At 45.5% G+C, this 15,616-nt stretch overlaps 1 protein-coding gene across 1 annotated transcript in view; it reads left to right on the top strand.

Moving 5' to 3' along the window:
- Positions 1 to 15,616, top strand: part of PIK3R5 (phosphoinositide-3-kinase regulatory subunit 5) — a 276,234-nt gene that overhangs the window by 156,957 nt on the left and 103,661 nt on the right. Inside the window, exon 10 of the mRNA XM_069200312.1 lies at positions 553 to 1,243. Within this exon, the coding sequence (XP_069056413.1) occupies positions 553 to 1,243 (691 nt within the window). The remainder of the gene's footprint in view (positions 1 to 552; positions 1,244 to 15,616) is intronic.

Here is a 15,616-nt window from a genome sequence, read left to right as displayed (position 1 = left end):
AAAGGAATCATTTTTGAATATCACTGTCCCCAGTCTAAACATCCTAAAATAGATTTACTCACATCTTTACTCTTATTGGAGCTCAACCCCATGAAGAAACCAGAAAAGAGCATTTTCTAGAAACATTGTAATATTAGGGATTGAAGAAACCACTGAAAGGGCACTCATGAATTAAAAATACAACAGTGAGAACACTTTCCTACACGGAGGGACATTTGTGGGAATGAAAATAGCTACCTAAATATCCCCTGACTTTATTGTAAATGCCATTTTTCCCATCTGTGCCATTACCAGGCACTGTTTTTTGCCTATCAGGTGTGTCCTCAAGTGGTGCAGAGATACCCCAAATTCTAGAGCATTGCCTGTACTCACTGCCAAAATCATAACAACAAGGTAAGGCATTGTTTTGTGGACTATTGCAATATTTTGGCATTCCACGTTGCCGCTCTATGTCAAACTTCATATTGTGCTAGATAAGGAAACCACTCTCCAAAGTAGCATTTCATCCGTTTGTTTCAAGAGCTAACTTTGGTTATTTATTTTATGTTCAAGGTGTCCTGAAAGAAGTCCTGATGAAAGAATGTGACATCCAGATGTCACTGGATGAAAATGTTGACATGGAAGAGGAGGAAGACGAAGATGTGGAGACAGACGGGAGCTACCCAGAAAGTGACTCTATCATCTCCACCCTGTCCACGAGCTCCAAAAACTCATTGACATCCTCCACTTTATCCATTGCATCCAAAGACTCCATGAAATCATTTGTTTCCAGTCTCTCCAACCATGTGGATAGCGGTTATGTGGACGACAGTGATGACAATCCTCTAGAGCTGGAGTCTAAAGAGGGGAAGAAGCAGAGGGTGGGGCATAAGTTGACCAATAAAATTTACAAACTTATTAAGAGCAAGAGCAACCTTGCCCTTAAGCGAGACAAGCTTGGTGAGATAGACTTGATGAATAGCTATCCTTCCTCATCTCTTTCAATGCCTCTGCACAGAGCACAGAGTTTGTACAGTGCTGGAGTTAGCGAGCGAATACTGGGTCGCTCTCGGAGAGCTCATTCACTGCCTCAACACACTCTCAACCCCTTCTTTACGGAAAGCCACCTTGCTCAAAATGTCTTCTTCAAGAGGAGGCCCTTCCTGAGTTGTGACGACGACGGCAAAGTATCCACACTGCGTGTCCTCGTCTTTGGGTCGGACCGGATTGCAGGGAAAGTAGCACGTGCTTACAGCCACCTCAGGTAAGTCTGGTCGACCACAAGTCCATTTCTTGTGGTGCAATAGAAGAATTGTGTTGCCTTTAATTGTTAATTTATCTAACATGACTGTGCTAAACTTCACATATAAATCAGGCCATTCGATTCAGGTAAATACTAAGATATGTATTTGAAAGCCAGCTCAGTCACTTGACATCTGATGTGATCTTTGGCATTTTATCATATCTCCATGGGCATCAGGTTCAGATATATCATTTAGGAGTTCTTTGATGCTGACAAAGTGTTATATCATTGGTTTGTCTAATGTAATGCTATATGTGGTGTACACAAATCATATTCACTCAACAATACTCACAAGTCTTTGGCTGAGCCTCACAACTGAAGTTTCCACAGCAGTGCTTGTTGTTTGTTCTCTCTGCTTTAGACCATGCAGTCCCCATTATTAAGAGCACCAAGCCTCCATCTCCATTCCTGTCCATGTTCCAGTGATGGCAACCTCTGGAAGCTACCTACTGTTATCACCATTCTTAAGGTGCAGGCTTTGCACTCCAGAGAGGACAACTACATTTCATCACACATAAGCATGGCAAGTGATGTAGTCAGAGATTCAACATGTGTGCAATATGAACAATTTGGTCATGGAAACACATTTTTACCATTTTCCAGATTTTCTGGATCAGATTGAGTTCTGAGGAGTACGGAGAAACAGATCAATATTACAATAAATTTGCAGTGTAACCCATTTGGTCACTCATTGAATCTCGGAGGCGAGAATGAGAGCTCAAGGGTTTTATTACAAATTCAAAGCCAGACATATATGAGTGCCAGAAGCATACTATATAAGTACAGAATCAGCAATGGTGAATAAAAAAATCTAATCAGATTAAATCATACAAGCATTAGGCATACCAATATTTCAGAAGCAACAATACACAGGATAAGAAAAAGCCATTGATAATCAGAGTCCAGATTGAGATTCTCCTGCCTAACCATTTAAAACGAATTAAATCTAGATAAGATATCTAACTAAAGGAAACCTAAAGACTCCTCTAAAGTTGTGGTTAAGTTTATTATTGAGGAAATGTCAGCATAACGGAGCCCTCAAATGAAGCTCTGCAAGAAAGATGTGTATAACATAAAGCCACTTCAGCCAAAGTAAAATAGAGAGACCTGTTCCTCTATAAGAGTCCGCTCTAGTTAAACGGCAAAGGGAATATGAATTGCCTACATAACTTAACACCACTTTAAACTTTGCAGAACATTTAAGAGCTGACGTCATTATTGCCAGTTGCTTTCCACTTTACACACACAAATTGGAATCTGCAACTCCATTACGCTTTCATCTCATGATCTGAGCATCAGGGCAACCTTGGCTGCCTCCTGTGTCCAGGAGCTCAGAAGGGAGTTCATCTCCTAATTCTCCTTGTTCTCGTTCCCATCCTTGGCAACGCATCCGCCTGTACCCCCTTTATCTCAAACTAACAAAAAGCGCTTCATTAGCTGGAGACCTGTGCAGACGCACCTGCAAATTACAGAAATTTGCAATGAGAGCAAACTCCACGTTGAAGGTTAAATACAGAAAAATATTTCAGTCCTTAAGTCCAGCCAACTTACCACAGAATAAAATGCACATTAAAATACCTGATTGTACATGCATTTCCCTCCATAAGTACAGTATGTGATTAATAAATGTAACGATATAACAATAAACTATGGTCTCATGATATAAATACATTTGAATATGAATGCGTACATGTTAGGTTTGATAATGATAGCTTCTTTTTCTTTTCTTCTCTTTCCTTGCACCCTCATAAATGTTTGGGATATTCTGTTCATATTTCCCCATCTAGGAAGGGGAGTTGCTCCAACACATTCCTAAAGGTAATTTATGATCTTTTCCAGAGTAAGAAAGGGTTACTCACAGGTTTGTGGGCATTGACGATCTCTCATGGCAAATATATGATTTCATCCTCCCACTCAGCCCCCTTCTTGTCTGAAATGTATTTTAAATGACACTTTCAGCCCTGTAGGGCATCTTGCCACTGACTAAAAGATCTTGAATGTTATATAAGTCCATGGTACACATTTTACCTAACTCAGTGGTACTCATTTTATAGATTGCCTGCGCCCATTAGGCCAAACACATATTCCTGGAATATGCGAAGCAGATATGGCTCATACAGGATTTATCACTGAGAAAATCTTCTGCGATTATGGCTTACCTTTAGGCAGTAAAAAATCCATTTATGACTAGTAGGTGTTCTTTCTTGGATGCCTACCAAGCGCAAATGGAGCCATTTAGGCCATAATCTTAGATTTTCTGATGTAAATGACAGTGTGAATCAGACTGATAACCACTGACAAACGTAGTTTTGCTTTTTGCTGTAGTGTTTACCCTTTAGAGCAGTGGTTCCCAACCTGTGGTCCGGGGACCCCTGGGGGTCCGCGAAGCCTCTTCAGGGGGTCCGCGACTGCTTAGAAATTGAAATAATATTAACAGATTAGGTCCACAGCTTTCAGTAATGACTAAGTGGGGGGTCCCCGGATTCCAGTAATGATTCAGTGGGGGTCCCTGGGTTCAGGAATGATAAAGTGGGGGTCGACAGAAGTCAAAAGGTTGGGAACCACTGCTTTAGAGTGTAGACTGGTTATGTAAGGTACACCCGTTGAAGAGTAGGAATGCATTTACACTGAAAATCAAGATACCGCTATTGCTTTGGTGTTCAAGTTGACGATATATAGTGATGTAATTGTAGTGTACTTGTATGTCTGTTTTTTTTTTGTAAAAATATTGTAGTGCTTTAGTTGTACTGTGATGTACTGTTGTGTTGTAGATGTTAAGTTCCTCTGTTGTATTTAGTGCTGTAGTGCTCATGGGATGGAATTGTCGTTTTGTAGTTGTACCGTTTTCATTGTGGTGGTGTTGTAATTGTTCCTGGTACAGTGTAATTTTTGTTGTTTTGCAGTTGTAGTGTTGTAGCTATAGTGTTGTATGTTACTGTTTTGAAGTTGTATTGTGGATTTAGTGATGTAGTTGCATTGTTGCAGTTATTTTTTGTAGTGCTTTAGGGGCAGCCTTGTCATGGTGTAGAGTTAAAATGTTTTTTTCTTGATAAACATTTTTTTTATTGTTTAATTGGCAGAATAACAAGTCACATTAGCAGTTCTGAAAAAAGCCCCCACCATCACCGCCCACGATTCAGATTGTAATCGATATGACATGAAACGCATCATATAGGAGAATAACAGTCATTGTAATAACACTACATTTACAGCAGCTCAGTGCTCATTTCCATAGCCCCAAACGATGTATTTACATTTTTGCATGTTTAGTGGGAAAACCCCATGATTCGAGACCAGCTTTTTTTGTTGGACACACCCTGCCCACACTTCAACAGTGTCGGAGGCCCAGGTGCTCTCCTTTGGGCCACAATATCTCTTTTAGCCACCACAAGGGCAGTGCCAAGTAGTGCCCTGTCTGCCCAAGAGCCTCCCACCTCATCATCAACCCCTAGTAGAACCAAAAGAAGCGAGACTTCCAGTGACAGGCTGAACATCGTGGAGAGGTCAGCCAACACCGTCTACCGGTAGCGCGCTATTACAGGGCGTGATTAGACCATATGAAAGAAATCAGCCGGCGTGCAGGAGTAGCAGCCACACACAGGGCTAGTCAAAAGGCCCACCCGAAAGCCCACGTGATGTAGTCAGACAGGGGTAAGATATGCACAGTGTAAGTAATACGTTTGCACCAAGTGAGTTCTGGAGGAGATCGTAAGGACTCTAGGTGCCATCAATACATCTCACCAGAAATCATCTAGAGGTCCAAGCCAGCCTTCCCATCAGGCCCTGAGGGATTGTAATGTTTCAGGTGCATTAATGACCACGGTGCAGTAGATCTGGGAGACAACACCCTTACCCAGGGCTCCCATCAGCACTTTAGTCTCCATGGGGGCTGAACTCTGGGATTAAAGTGGTAGAGGGGATTTGCACTCACAGGGCATGACGCAGCTGCAGGAATTTATGAAATTGTGTATCAGATAATGCATATGTCTGCTGGAGTGCCTGGAAAGAGCTTATGTGCATACCTGCCCACACATCTCCCAAAAGTGTGATGCCTATGGCGTCCCATCAATTGAATTCCTCCAGCACTGCCACCTCTTGCAACCACGTACTGTGCCACAGGGGCGTGCTGAGTGATTTTCTGCCACCACCCTGAGTGTCACTGTGCAGCCATAGAGCAGCTCCATAATGCGTGGGAACCCCAATGAGGTGTGCTTCTGCCGATAAGCTGAATCCGACCAACCCACAGTAAACCAGTAGTTGATAACCAAAACATGGAATGCTAAGTAGTATAAATACAAGTTGGTCATGCCCAGGCCCCTCCGTAGGGCGCGCACTGACAAGTGTGGAAAGCCAGACGGGGTCTGGTGCTGTGCCAAAGAAAGGAGGTGGCCAAGGAGTCCAGTGGCAAGAAATACTGATGGAATCATTTTGAAACAGATACAAAAAACAAGTTAACACCATTATCTTGTATAATGCTATTCTTCCCATGACATTCAAGAGTAGTGCTTGCCACTTATTGACGTCTGCTTTGACATTGTGGATGATCGTTAAGGGACAAGGCCAAGGCTCGGTTAAGGGCCACATGGTTACCCAGACAGCAAAGCTAAGGTGACGGATTGGGATAGTTGTTTGCCAGTCTGTACAGTCTTGCGAAGATGCCAATGACACCAGAAGTGATTTAGCCAGGCTGACGGTCAAGCCAGAAGCCTCTGCAAAAAGTTGCAGGAGGAAGAGGCATCAAGGGCCACTGTCTGCCAGGATTGAAAAATACATCAGTACGTCATTGGTGTAGAGTGCGATGCAGTCTTCATACCCTGTGCTGCATTCCCACCACTTGATCTGAGCGTCACAACGTATGAGCCTGGCAAGGGGCTCAATAGCCAGCGCAAAAAGGAGGGTGGACAAGGGGCAGCCTGTCTCGTCCCATGGCGAATTTAAAATTAATCAGAGACCACCCCATTAATTTGCACATGGGCTATCTGGTTACAGTTGCATCAGGCAGCGGAAGCAGGGCCCAAACCCTGCCCTCTCCATCATCTGGCACAGATAGCTCCAGTCCACCGGATCTAAGGCCTATTCAATGTCTATCAGGAGTAAGGCCAGCAGAGTTGGAAGTGACTGACATTGGGCAAGTGTCACATGCAGGTGCCATAAGCAATGCCTTGTACTATGGGCAGGCATGAAATCACATTGATCTGGGTGGATTAAAGACCCTAGGACTGGTCATAGTCTGTTAGCCAGCACAGTTGCATAGATCTTAACCTCTCCGAGAGAGATGGGCCGATAATCGGCACATGAGATGGATGGTGGGTGTGTCTTTGGTATGACCACTATTGTGGCCTGGTCATGGTCCGAGGGTAAGGCCCACTCTCACCACCTCTTTGTAAAGGTTTATTAGCATTTGCGTAAAACTCTGTTGGGCCGGGTGTCTAGCCAAGTGCCATTGCCAAGATTGCTTCTCCGATTTCTTCCAGTGTGATGGGTTGATCCAATGCCCGACGATTGCCACTGGAAAGACTGGGCATGGTTATCTCATCTAGGAGGGGAGTGGCCTTTTCAGAGTCAGGACGTGGGACGGCTGTAAAGCGATGCATAGTATTCAGCAAACACGGAAGCGATGCCTGTGGAGGAGTTCTGTATGTGTACCTCGGATATGATCCATCCAGCCAGGTTCCTGAGGCAAGCCAGTACAGCAGTTTGCTATTCTAATCCCCCTACTCATAGATCTGGACAATAGAGACAGGCCACATTTGCTGCCTCTAAGGAGTGGGCTCTAATTTCTACCCGAACCAAGGTAATTTCCCTGGTAATGTCACAGTGAATGGTGTCCGAGAGCTGTGATTCTAGGCTCAGGGCCCAGGCTCTCCAGCTGGGTGATTTGGTCATGTCGTGCATTCCCTTTCTGCCTGAGAAGAGCTTTAGCATACCCCTGAACAGTGGCTTTCCATGCCACCCACAGGGTTCCAACAGACTGAACCAATCCCACGTTTGTGTGGAAGTATGCCTCGATATCATGGCAAATGCCTTTGGTGTATTTCTCATCTTGGAGATGCCAAGCATTGAACCGCCACATTGGGTGCCGGGTAGAGCCTAAGGGACCGATGCAGAGGAGCAAAGGAGCCTGGGACAGAATTGGATTTGTGAAACTGGTGTAGATCAGCAGGCGGCATAAAAAACATGTCAATGGGTGTGGGTATAGTGTGCAGCAGAGGTGTGTGTCATTGTTGAATCCTGGGATTCCAGATCCTCCACACGTCGCACAAACCTTAAGTGACTAACCATTTGTGTAAGGAGGCAGCTCTTTGACGCCACACATCTGATGGGGGGATCAGTGGAGTCCAAAGTAGGCTCTAGAACCACATTAAAATCGCTACCTATAATAGTGGACCCAGAGGCAATTGGGTCACAACGCTGAGGAGTGGCGTTAGGAAGAAGTCATGGGCCTTAGGGGCCAGATAGAGGCACAGAATGTTTAAGAGTCACCGTCCATCATCCCTGCAAGGGCAAAGGACCGACCTTGTAGATCAGTCCATGTCTGGGACACTACCTGGGCAAGGTGAGTCGTATTAGGATCGCCACTCCACGAGACCCCTGTGTAAATCCAGCATTATAAACTTTATCAAACCCTGCTGAGTAAGGAATGGACAGTTTTCACCCATCAAGTGGTTCTCCTGTAACATTAAGATGGAATTGAGGAAGCGCTGGGCATAATGCAACAACACAGAACGCTTGATCCGGTCAAGGAGACCATTTACATTCCACGACATCATAGTGTACGGAGCCATGGGAGGTCTAGGAACCTGATTTACATGACATCTAGGGGTGTGACGATTATATAGAAAAAATGGGCGCTGAGCATGATGCATGTGTGATTAGGTGCATGGAAGCCGTTACTGGCCAAGCAGCTCTGGGACTCAGTGACAACCTGAAAGGAAAATTAATTTTAAAAAAAACAATGAAACAAATCCCCTTTAACAATGTGGCATATAACTCATCCTCCCCAACTACCCCCTTCCCATATTTCCCCCCAAGAAGCATCTGCCTTTCTGAAACATGTCTCCCAACTGAGAACCAATCTGTCCTAAACAGGTGTGGAGTGGTAAACCCCTCCAAGTTTTAGGATGAATACAATACCAACGATGCCTGCTACTGTATAAGAGGACAGGAGTGTTCTGTAAAAGTAGTTGCCATGTTGAGGCAGGGTCAAGTCTCAAAACCCCATCACCAGCCTGAATGGACAGGGGTCTGTCTCAATCACTCATCTGCCTGAGAAGCAACATCTATGACACCGCCAGCCTCTGGAGATCGATCCTGTCACTGCGGCAGCAGTGGCACAGGGGGGACAGAACTTGGTGACAGAGATGTAGCCCTCATCTTTCGCCTCCCTCAGTGAGATCAAATGCTGACCCATTTCGGGCATCTGCGCGCCACTCTGTCAGCCCTAGGCAACCGACCAGTCGTTGGGGTAGGGGGAAAGAGAAGAGCGAACCTGGCCTGGTCAGCTGTTTCTCTTCTGTCAGCCATTCCCATGCCAATTCAGGAGATTAGAGAAGTGAGTCCTGCCGGAAATAGGAGCTTATACAACAGTTGTAGGGCCTGGAGCTTCTGCTTGACGGACTTGTAAGAGTGACATCCGGCCTGGACCTCACAAGTATTATTAGGAAAGTTGAGAATTTTTGAGTTCTGATATTTAGGTCTGGATGTGCGCAAGCTTCTCATAATAAACAGTCTCTGTCCTTGAAATTTAAGAGTTGGGGTGATAACGCCCAGAGGAGGTTTAGGGGTAAGCGCTGTATCAGTGCACTCCACGGCAAACCAGGGGAATTGTTTATCTACTGGCACCCAAGGTTTAAGCCACTCTTTCAAGAATTCCACCAGTTGTGTACATTCCACCTCCTCTGTGAATCAGATAAAGTGTAAGTTATTGCTCCTCAAGCAGATCTCAGCATCTTCTGCTCGATGATGGAGCTCACTTGTATGGGTGATGAGACTAGCCACGTTGGTCTTGAGATCGACAACCTCGTCCTCCACCGTGTAAAGATGCCCCTCTGCTTCTGTTATATGGTTGGTGGCATTTCTGAGTTCTTTAATAATGCTAGACACAACTAGGTGACCTAGGTCCGACTTGCACATTTACATGCCTCAGAGCTCCGTGTTAATACGGTATACACCCATGTAAACACACTGTAAGTTCTGAAAAACAAAAAACATATCCAACAGTTCTGGAAAGTTTTAATATGACGATTGCTGATTTTGTTTCTGTTGTTACAAATGTTACTTCACACTTGTATATAGTGAAGAGACAATGTTCTTAGACTTCAATGATGCATGAAAATGTTGAAAAAAAAACAATGCATTTTTGGTGAAAACACCCTTCATCAGGGGTAACTATGGATCAAAATGAAAATCCCATGAATGACAAAGCACTGTAAGATTCAAATCACACAAAGTAAAAGCGGGAAAAGATAAAGAGCGTGCACATAGGAAGACACCAGTAGCTGCAACATACCACATATGTACTATCTATACGTTAGCCTTTCAATGTGTAGCCCATCCAAAACTTAGGGAAACCCAAAATGCATTCCAGACACTTGGTGTAACCACATACAGGCCGTGATGTGTATTAAAACTGAAAATCATGCTTGAGAGATGCAAATGGCCAGTGCTAAAAATATGAGCATGCAACTACTAGAAGAACGAACCATTGAGGTCTTAACAGCAGCACCAGTGAAACGAAAATGATCACTGGAACTGCCTCATGTCGACAACCAAACAGCTCTACTAAGTACCAAGAGGCTGATAAAAAATGCCAGGAAACGAGATTGTTAGAAATGGAGTTTCTGGTTGGCTAGGGTATGCACCTAAGCCAGGCAGAACCCACCCACTCTAATCAGGGCAAGGGAGTTACTCGTCCAAGATAACCCCTCCTTTGTAACTTGGCACAAGCAGTTAGGCCTAACCCGGAGGCAATATGTAAAGTGTTTGCACAACACACCCAACACATGTGATGCAAAATGTACACCACAAAGTAAACACAACACTGAGCTATGTAAAAATAAGCTGTATTGCACAAAACATACTTAGACCAACATTACACATTAGTAATACCCCGCTACCTTAGGAGTTTTCAGAACATTACACAAGTTACTAATATTCTGCAAGAATACGCAGTTGTCACATTAGAACACATAAGTACTCAGGATTCTGCAACATAAGCAGTAGTCAGGAATTACAGTAAGAATTCTATGCACTTGTCATGAATACCTCAAAAATAGCCATAAAAGGAACATTAGAGAACATATCACAAGTCATAAAAATACATATCAGCATGTCATGCCCTTAAAAGGAACATCAGCACATATATGTAATGGCAGGAAAGCAGGTAGGAAACCTACAAACCTCCCAAGGTCTGTACTAGGCTCCTGGAGCCAATATTTCCTAAAAAGTACCTGGTGTCCTGAAGAAGAGGCACTCCCTGTGCCCAAAGGAGGAGCATAGGGGGCCCCCGGCGCTCCTGTGCACACAACGGGGGCCACGCGGTGTTCCTGGGGGAGAGGGGCGGTCGGCACCCTCTCTTCTTGATAAAGGGGCCCCTCTGGGGGCTTGTGAGCGTGGTGGGGGCCTGCCTTGGCCGCCTCACACCCTGTCCGTGGGGTGGGGGCCAGGCAAGGCCCAACAAACAAGTAGGAGCAAGAGGAAGGGGGCCGCCATCGAGGTCTCCCTTCCCCGTTTTGTGAGGAAATAAAAATGCCCATTTTTAAGAAAAAGGAGTGTCCTGCTCCTAGGGCAGAGACCGCGGGAAGGGGGGGCACTCCCTGCACCTTTCCCCGAGTCCTGCGGTGAAGCTTTTGAAGCTCGGACCCCTCCTGGGGCTCAAGAAGACACTCGCCCGCACCAGATGTGGTGCGCGAGTGTATGCGGAGGATCCCGGGTCACGCGGTGAAGATTTAGGGGCAAGTCGGAGGCGGCGGGTGCCCCGGGGGTGCCGATAGGAGCACTCTTGCTCCGCTTTGCTACTTCACGTGCCTCGGGGCACTGGAAAGAGCACGGTCCTCGCGCTAAACACTAATTAGACGCCCGGGTTGCGGCGGTGATTTGGGGGCATAAACAGCTTTTGAAAGTGCTACGGCCAAATCCGCAGCCCGGGCTGCGGCGGTGATTTTCTCCAGACTGCAAAACGCGCTTTTGGAAAAGTGCTTTATAGTCACCAGAGAGCACTCCCAAGACGCTACACAGCAGAAGCAGCACTCCTCATGCTGGAGAGAGTTTACAGAGGTCAGGGGCCACAGCTCCCTGCCTCTGGAGACAACAGGTGGAGAAGGGGGCGCAGGGCTGGAGAACCCAGCAGCAGGTCAGCACAACAAGGGGGTGCAAGCAGTGGCAGTTTCTCCTTGTGACCAGGCAGGTCACAGGTCAGCACAGCAGCGGCAGTCCAAGGTGGTCCTTGTGAGTCCTTTCAACAGCGTCCTGTCCAGCTCCAGGTAAGGTTCCTGGAGTTCCCAGACTGTCCAAAATGATGTCTAAAATGTGGGGAAAATTCCCCTGTACTTATACTAGGTTTACAGTGTGTTTTGCAATGGAGAGCAGGGGGGATTCCAACCAGTTACAACTGGTTCTGGGAGTGCCCTTTCTCTCCTCTAGCACAGGCTCCAAACATCAGTGGGGGGTAAACGACCCTATTGTGCGAGGCCAGGGCACATCCTTTACAAAGGCAGGTGTGCCCTGCCTCTCCCTTCTCTCAGCCCTGGAAGCCTTTACAATATGTAGATGCACCTCCACCCTTCCTGTGTTCAGGCTGTCTGAAAGGTATGCACAAAGCCCCAACTGTCAGTCTGCCCAGAGATGGATTGGAGGCAGGCTGCAAAACACCAAAGTCATAAGCACAGATAAATGCGCACTTTCTAGAAGTGGCATTTCTGTGATAGTAATAAAAAATACACCTACACCAGTAAGCAGCATTTCTCATCACTATCACAACCATACCAAACATGTCTACGCTACCCCTTATAAATCAGACAATACCCCTTACACATAAGGCAGAGCATTTCCAATGCAATCCTATGAGGGAGTGAGACACCAAGTTAGGCTGTTTGTCACTATCAGACCAGGCCATGCACCATGGCACATGTCCTGCCTTCTACATACATGGGACCCTGCCCATAGGGCTAGCTATGGTGTACCTAAGGGGTGACTTACATGTAGTAAAAGGGGAGTTCTGGGCCTGGCCAGTAAATTTAGATGCCAGGTCCCTGTGGCAGAAAACTGTGCACACAGGCCCTGTGCTAGCAGGCCTGAGATAGGTTTGACAGGCTACTTCAGCGGGTGGCGCAAGCAGCGCTGCAGGCCCACTAGTAGCATTTAATTTAGAGTCCCTGGGTATGTGACCCCTATAACGCAGAAAATAAAACTAAAGAAGCTAGATGAGTTAACAAGAGGCCTGACACCCATCATGTTAGTGGTGATGACACAATCCCTTCAAAGCAGAGCAGTGTTGTTAATATGCGAAAGTCGAACTGCCTGCATAAGATACTTAGGTCACTTTTCCTGAAACTCCGGTGGCGCTAAGCCAGCGCACACTTTTTGTGGCTTAACGCCACCTTCTAAATATGGCCCCTTCACATGCAGCCCTTTGCGTGGAAGGGGTGTGCTTCGCATTTTGATGGTGCCTCAGATTTACGAGTTTTCGTAAACCTGAGGCAGCGCCAAAATCTAAGCAAGGCACAAGGGGAAGGAATACTTTTGCTCCTCGTTTTTGCATTTTCTATGTGTGCTGCATTCTGCAGCACGCACAGAAAGAGCAAAATGCCAGACATGATTGTTTATGTGCAGGAAGATGTTCCTTCCCGCACATAAACAATCATTTCAAAATGACGCTTTGGTACTTCTAGTGTGTGCTGCATTCTACAGCACACACAGAAGTGCCAGATCACTATTAGGGATTGTTTATGTGCAGGAAGGGACAGCTTTCCACACATAAACAATCAAACCACTCAATGCAGATATCCTTGCACTATGGTGCAAGGATGCGTGTATTAGTGCTAGGCAGCTCACATTAGCACCAGCGCAGGGGACAGCACAGGGGTGTGTTGTATTCAATTAAATACGGTGCATGCTTGCATTGTGAAAATGACGGAATGCGGCGCTGCCAATTTTGGTGCAGCGTCGCACTCCCTCATTTTCAGCTAAATATGGGCCCTAAGGCCTGATTTAAGGAAAGTGGCGCTGCACCCAGGGCAGTGCCACTATCCTAGCACCCCCCTAACGCCACCATGTGTGTGCCGTGTCTACGATACAGCTCACCATGGCGGTAGTTAGGGAACTAGCACCAACATTTTTACGCTAGTTTGGAGCTTTGCAGGTTTAGCTCCAAAAATGTTGACGCTAATCCTGAAAAGCCCATTGAGGCCCATTGTAAACAATGGTGTGCCGCCTGTTAATGCCTGCTCTGAACAGGCGTTAAAAGTGCCGAAACAAATGACACAAATATATCTCTTAGATTTCTTTGCACAGTTTTTTGGGCCCTCCTAACAGGGGTACGCCCCCTTTGCATACATTGTGCCTGGTGCAGGCATAATGTAGTGCAAAGGGTTACAAAGTGGCGCACTGCTTGCATTGAGCCACTTTGAAAATTTTGCGCATCGATTTTGACCTTGTTTGGCCACATTAGCGTAAAAAAAATGACGCTAATGTGGCGCAAAGAGGCGCTAGGGGCTCTTAAATCTACCCCATATTATCTGAGAAATTAACAGCCAAACTCAACGTGAGAAAGTGCAACAACAGCTGAATGTTGATAAATAATCCCTGTGCATGATTCTTTGGTATACCTGATAAGAACGTATGAGTGACTCCTCATGCAGTGTTATAGCGACATGAATTCCAAAAACCGGAATCAACGTGGAGTAAAGCTTTAAATCACCAGAAATGACGTGCCGTGCATGTGCATCAATATAAAGAAAAGATTGCTTAACTGACTAAAACCACCTGTTTTTTATTCAAATGCGAACTCTCAACTAATTGTTTCACAGCATATGTTGACATCAGGTGACATGATTCATACATGAATGTAACCACATAGTGTAAACATCAGCCCTGCCAAGTGTCACGCATCTCGCGTTCGTGTAACACATTTCTGGTCATTTTCCCGCATTACTGCAGTGCCTGAGATTGTCACACAAGTCCTGAAGTGTGATAAAGCCTTCTTGTTCCAATTTCTCACTTTGCTAGGTAAGCTCCGAGTAGTGTTTATCAAAGGCCACAAGGTGGCACTGGTATACAACGGGAGGTATATGAATCACAATATATTACGATATTTATGTGGTTTCCTCATCTTCATCGCTTGATTTTGCTTGCAAGAAAGTGTCATTCATAGTCTTTGAAATGTCACTCATAGGTATAGTGAAATTATGAAAATGTTACACATAGCAAGCTGAAACCTTGGCAGATATGAAACATTCTGGATTGCAATAACAATCTAAAAACTGGGGCAGCCCGATAATTCAGCATGCATATTCATTTAACATTGTAATAGAAACATTGTGAATTCCTGATATCTTGTAGACGCTAAGAAATAAACTAATCGTCACCTAATTGCATGTGCTATGTTGGAATTAAACATTGCAAAAAACAAACGACATATACAAACTCCAAATGTGTAACGATTGCTGTGCTATACAATCAATGGTAAGTAATGCAAAACATTGTTTACATAGAACACTATGGAGCTCACTATAAATTCGGCAGACGGTTTTCACCGTCTGCCGAACTTCCGATGGGGAGGTTGCCGCCACACAGTGTACCTCCCAGCCGACCCTATTAAGAAATTCCCCGCTAGGTCAGTGGGCAGAAACCTGATTTTCCACCCGCTGGCCTAGCGGGAAACAGCCTAATGCATTGTCTCCAGCTCGTAATCAAGCCGGTGGCAATGCTGTAGCACATGATACTGCTGGCAGTGAAAGGGGTCGTAATCCCAGCCCTGGCGGTTAGGACCGCCACCACCTCCAGACCACCGGGATCATTGATACTGGCGCAGCAGGTGGTTCCGTGGGTGCCGACCGCCAGGGTTGTGATGAGGCGGTCTAGGGACCGCCAGACTCGTAATGAGGCCCTATGTCATGCATAAATTACAACAAAAATCTTACTGTAAAACATGACTAAGGACAAATAACAGCAAATACATTCCCATGATACCTAACAGTAGTAATTCTGTGCTGTGGGTCAAAACACTTGCAATCGATTGAACAAATATACCCAAAGCAATGGATGACATCAAAACTCAAAATTAACGTTGATGTTTGAAAACAAATCTAGTAAAATAAAAGCGAAGCTAGCCCAGAT

Source organism: Pleurodeles waltl, chromosome 7 (genome assembly GCF_031143425.1).
Source record: "Pleurodeles waltl isolate 20211129_DDA chromosome 7, aPleWal1.hap1.20221129, whole genome shotgun sequence".
NCBI classification, from domain to species: domain Eukaryota; kingdom Metazoa; phylum Chordata; class Amphibia; order Caudata; family Salamandridae; genus Pleurodeles; species Pleurodeles waltl.
Note: the sequence above shows the minus strand (reverse complement) of the source record. Positions and strands in the feature narration are given on the sequence as shown.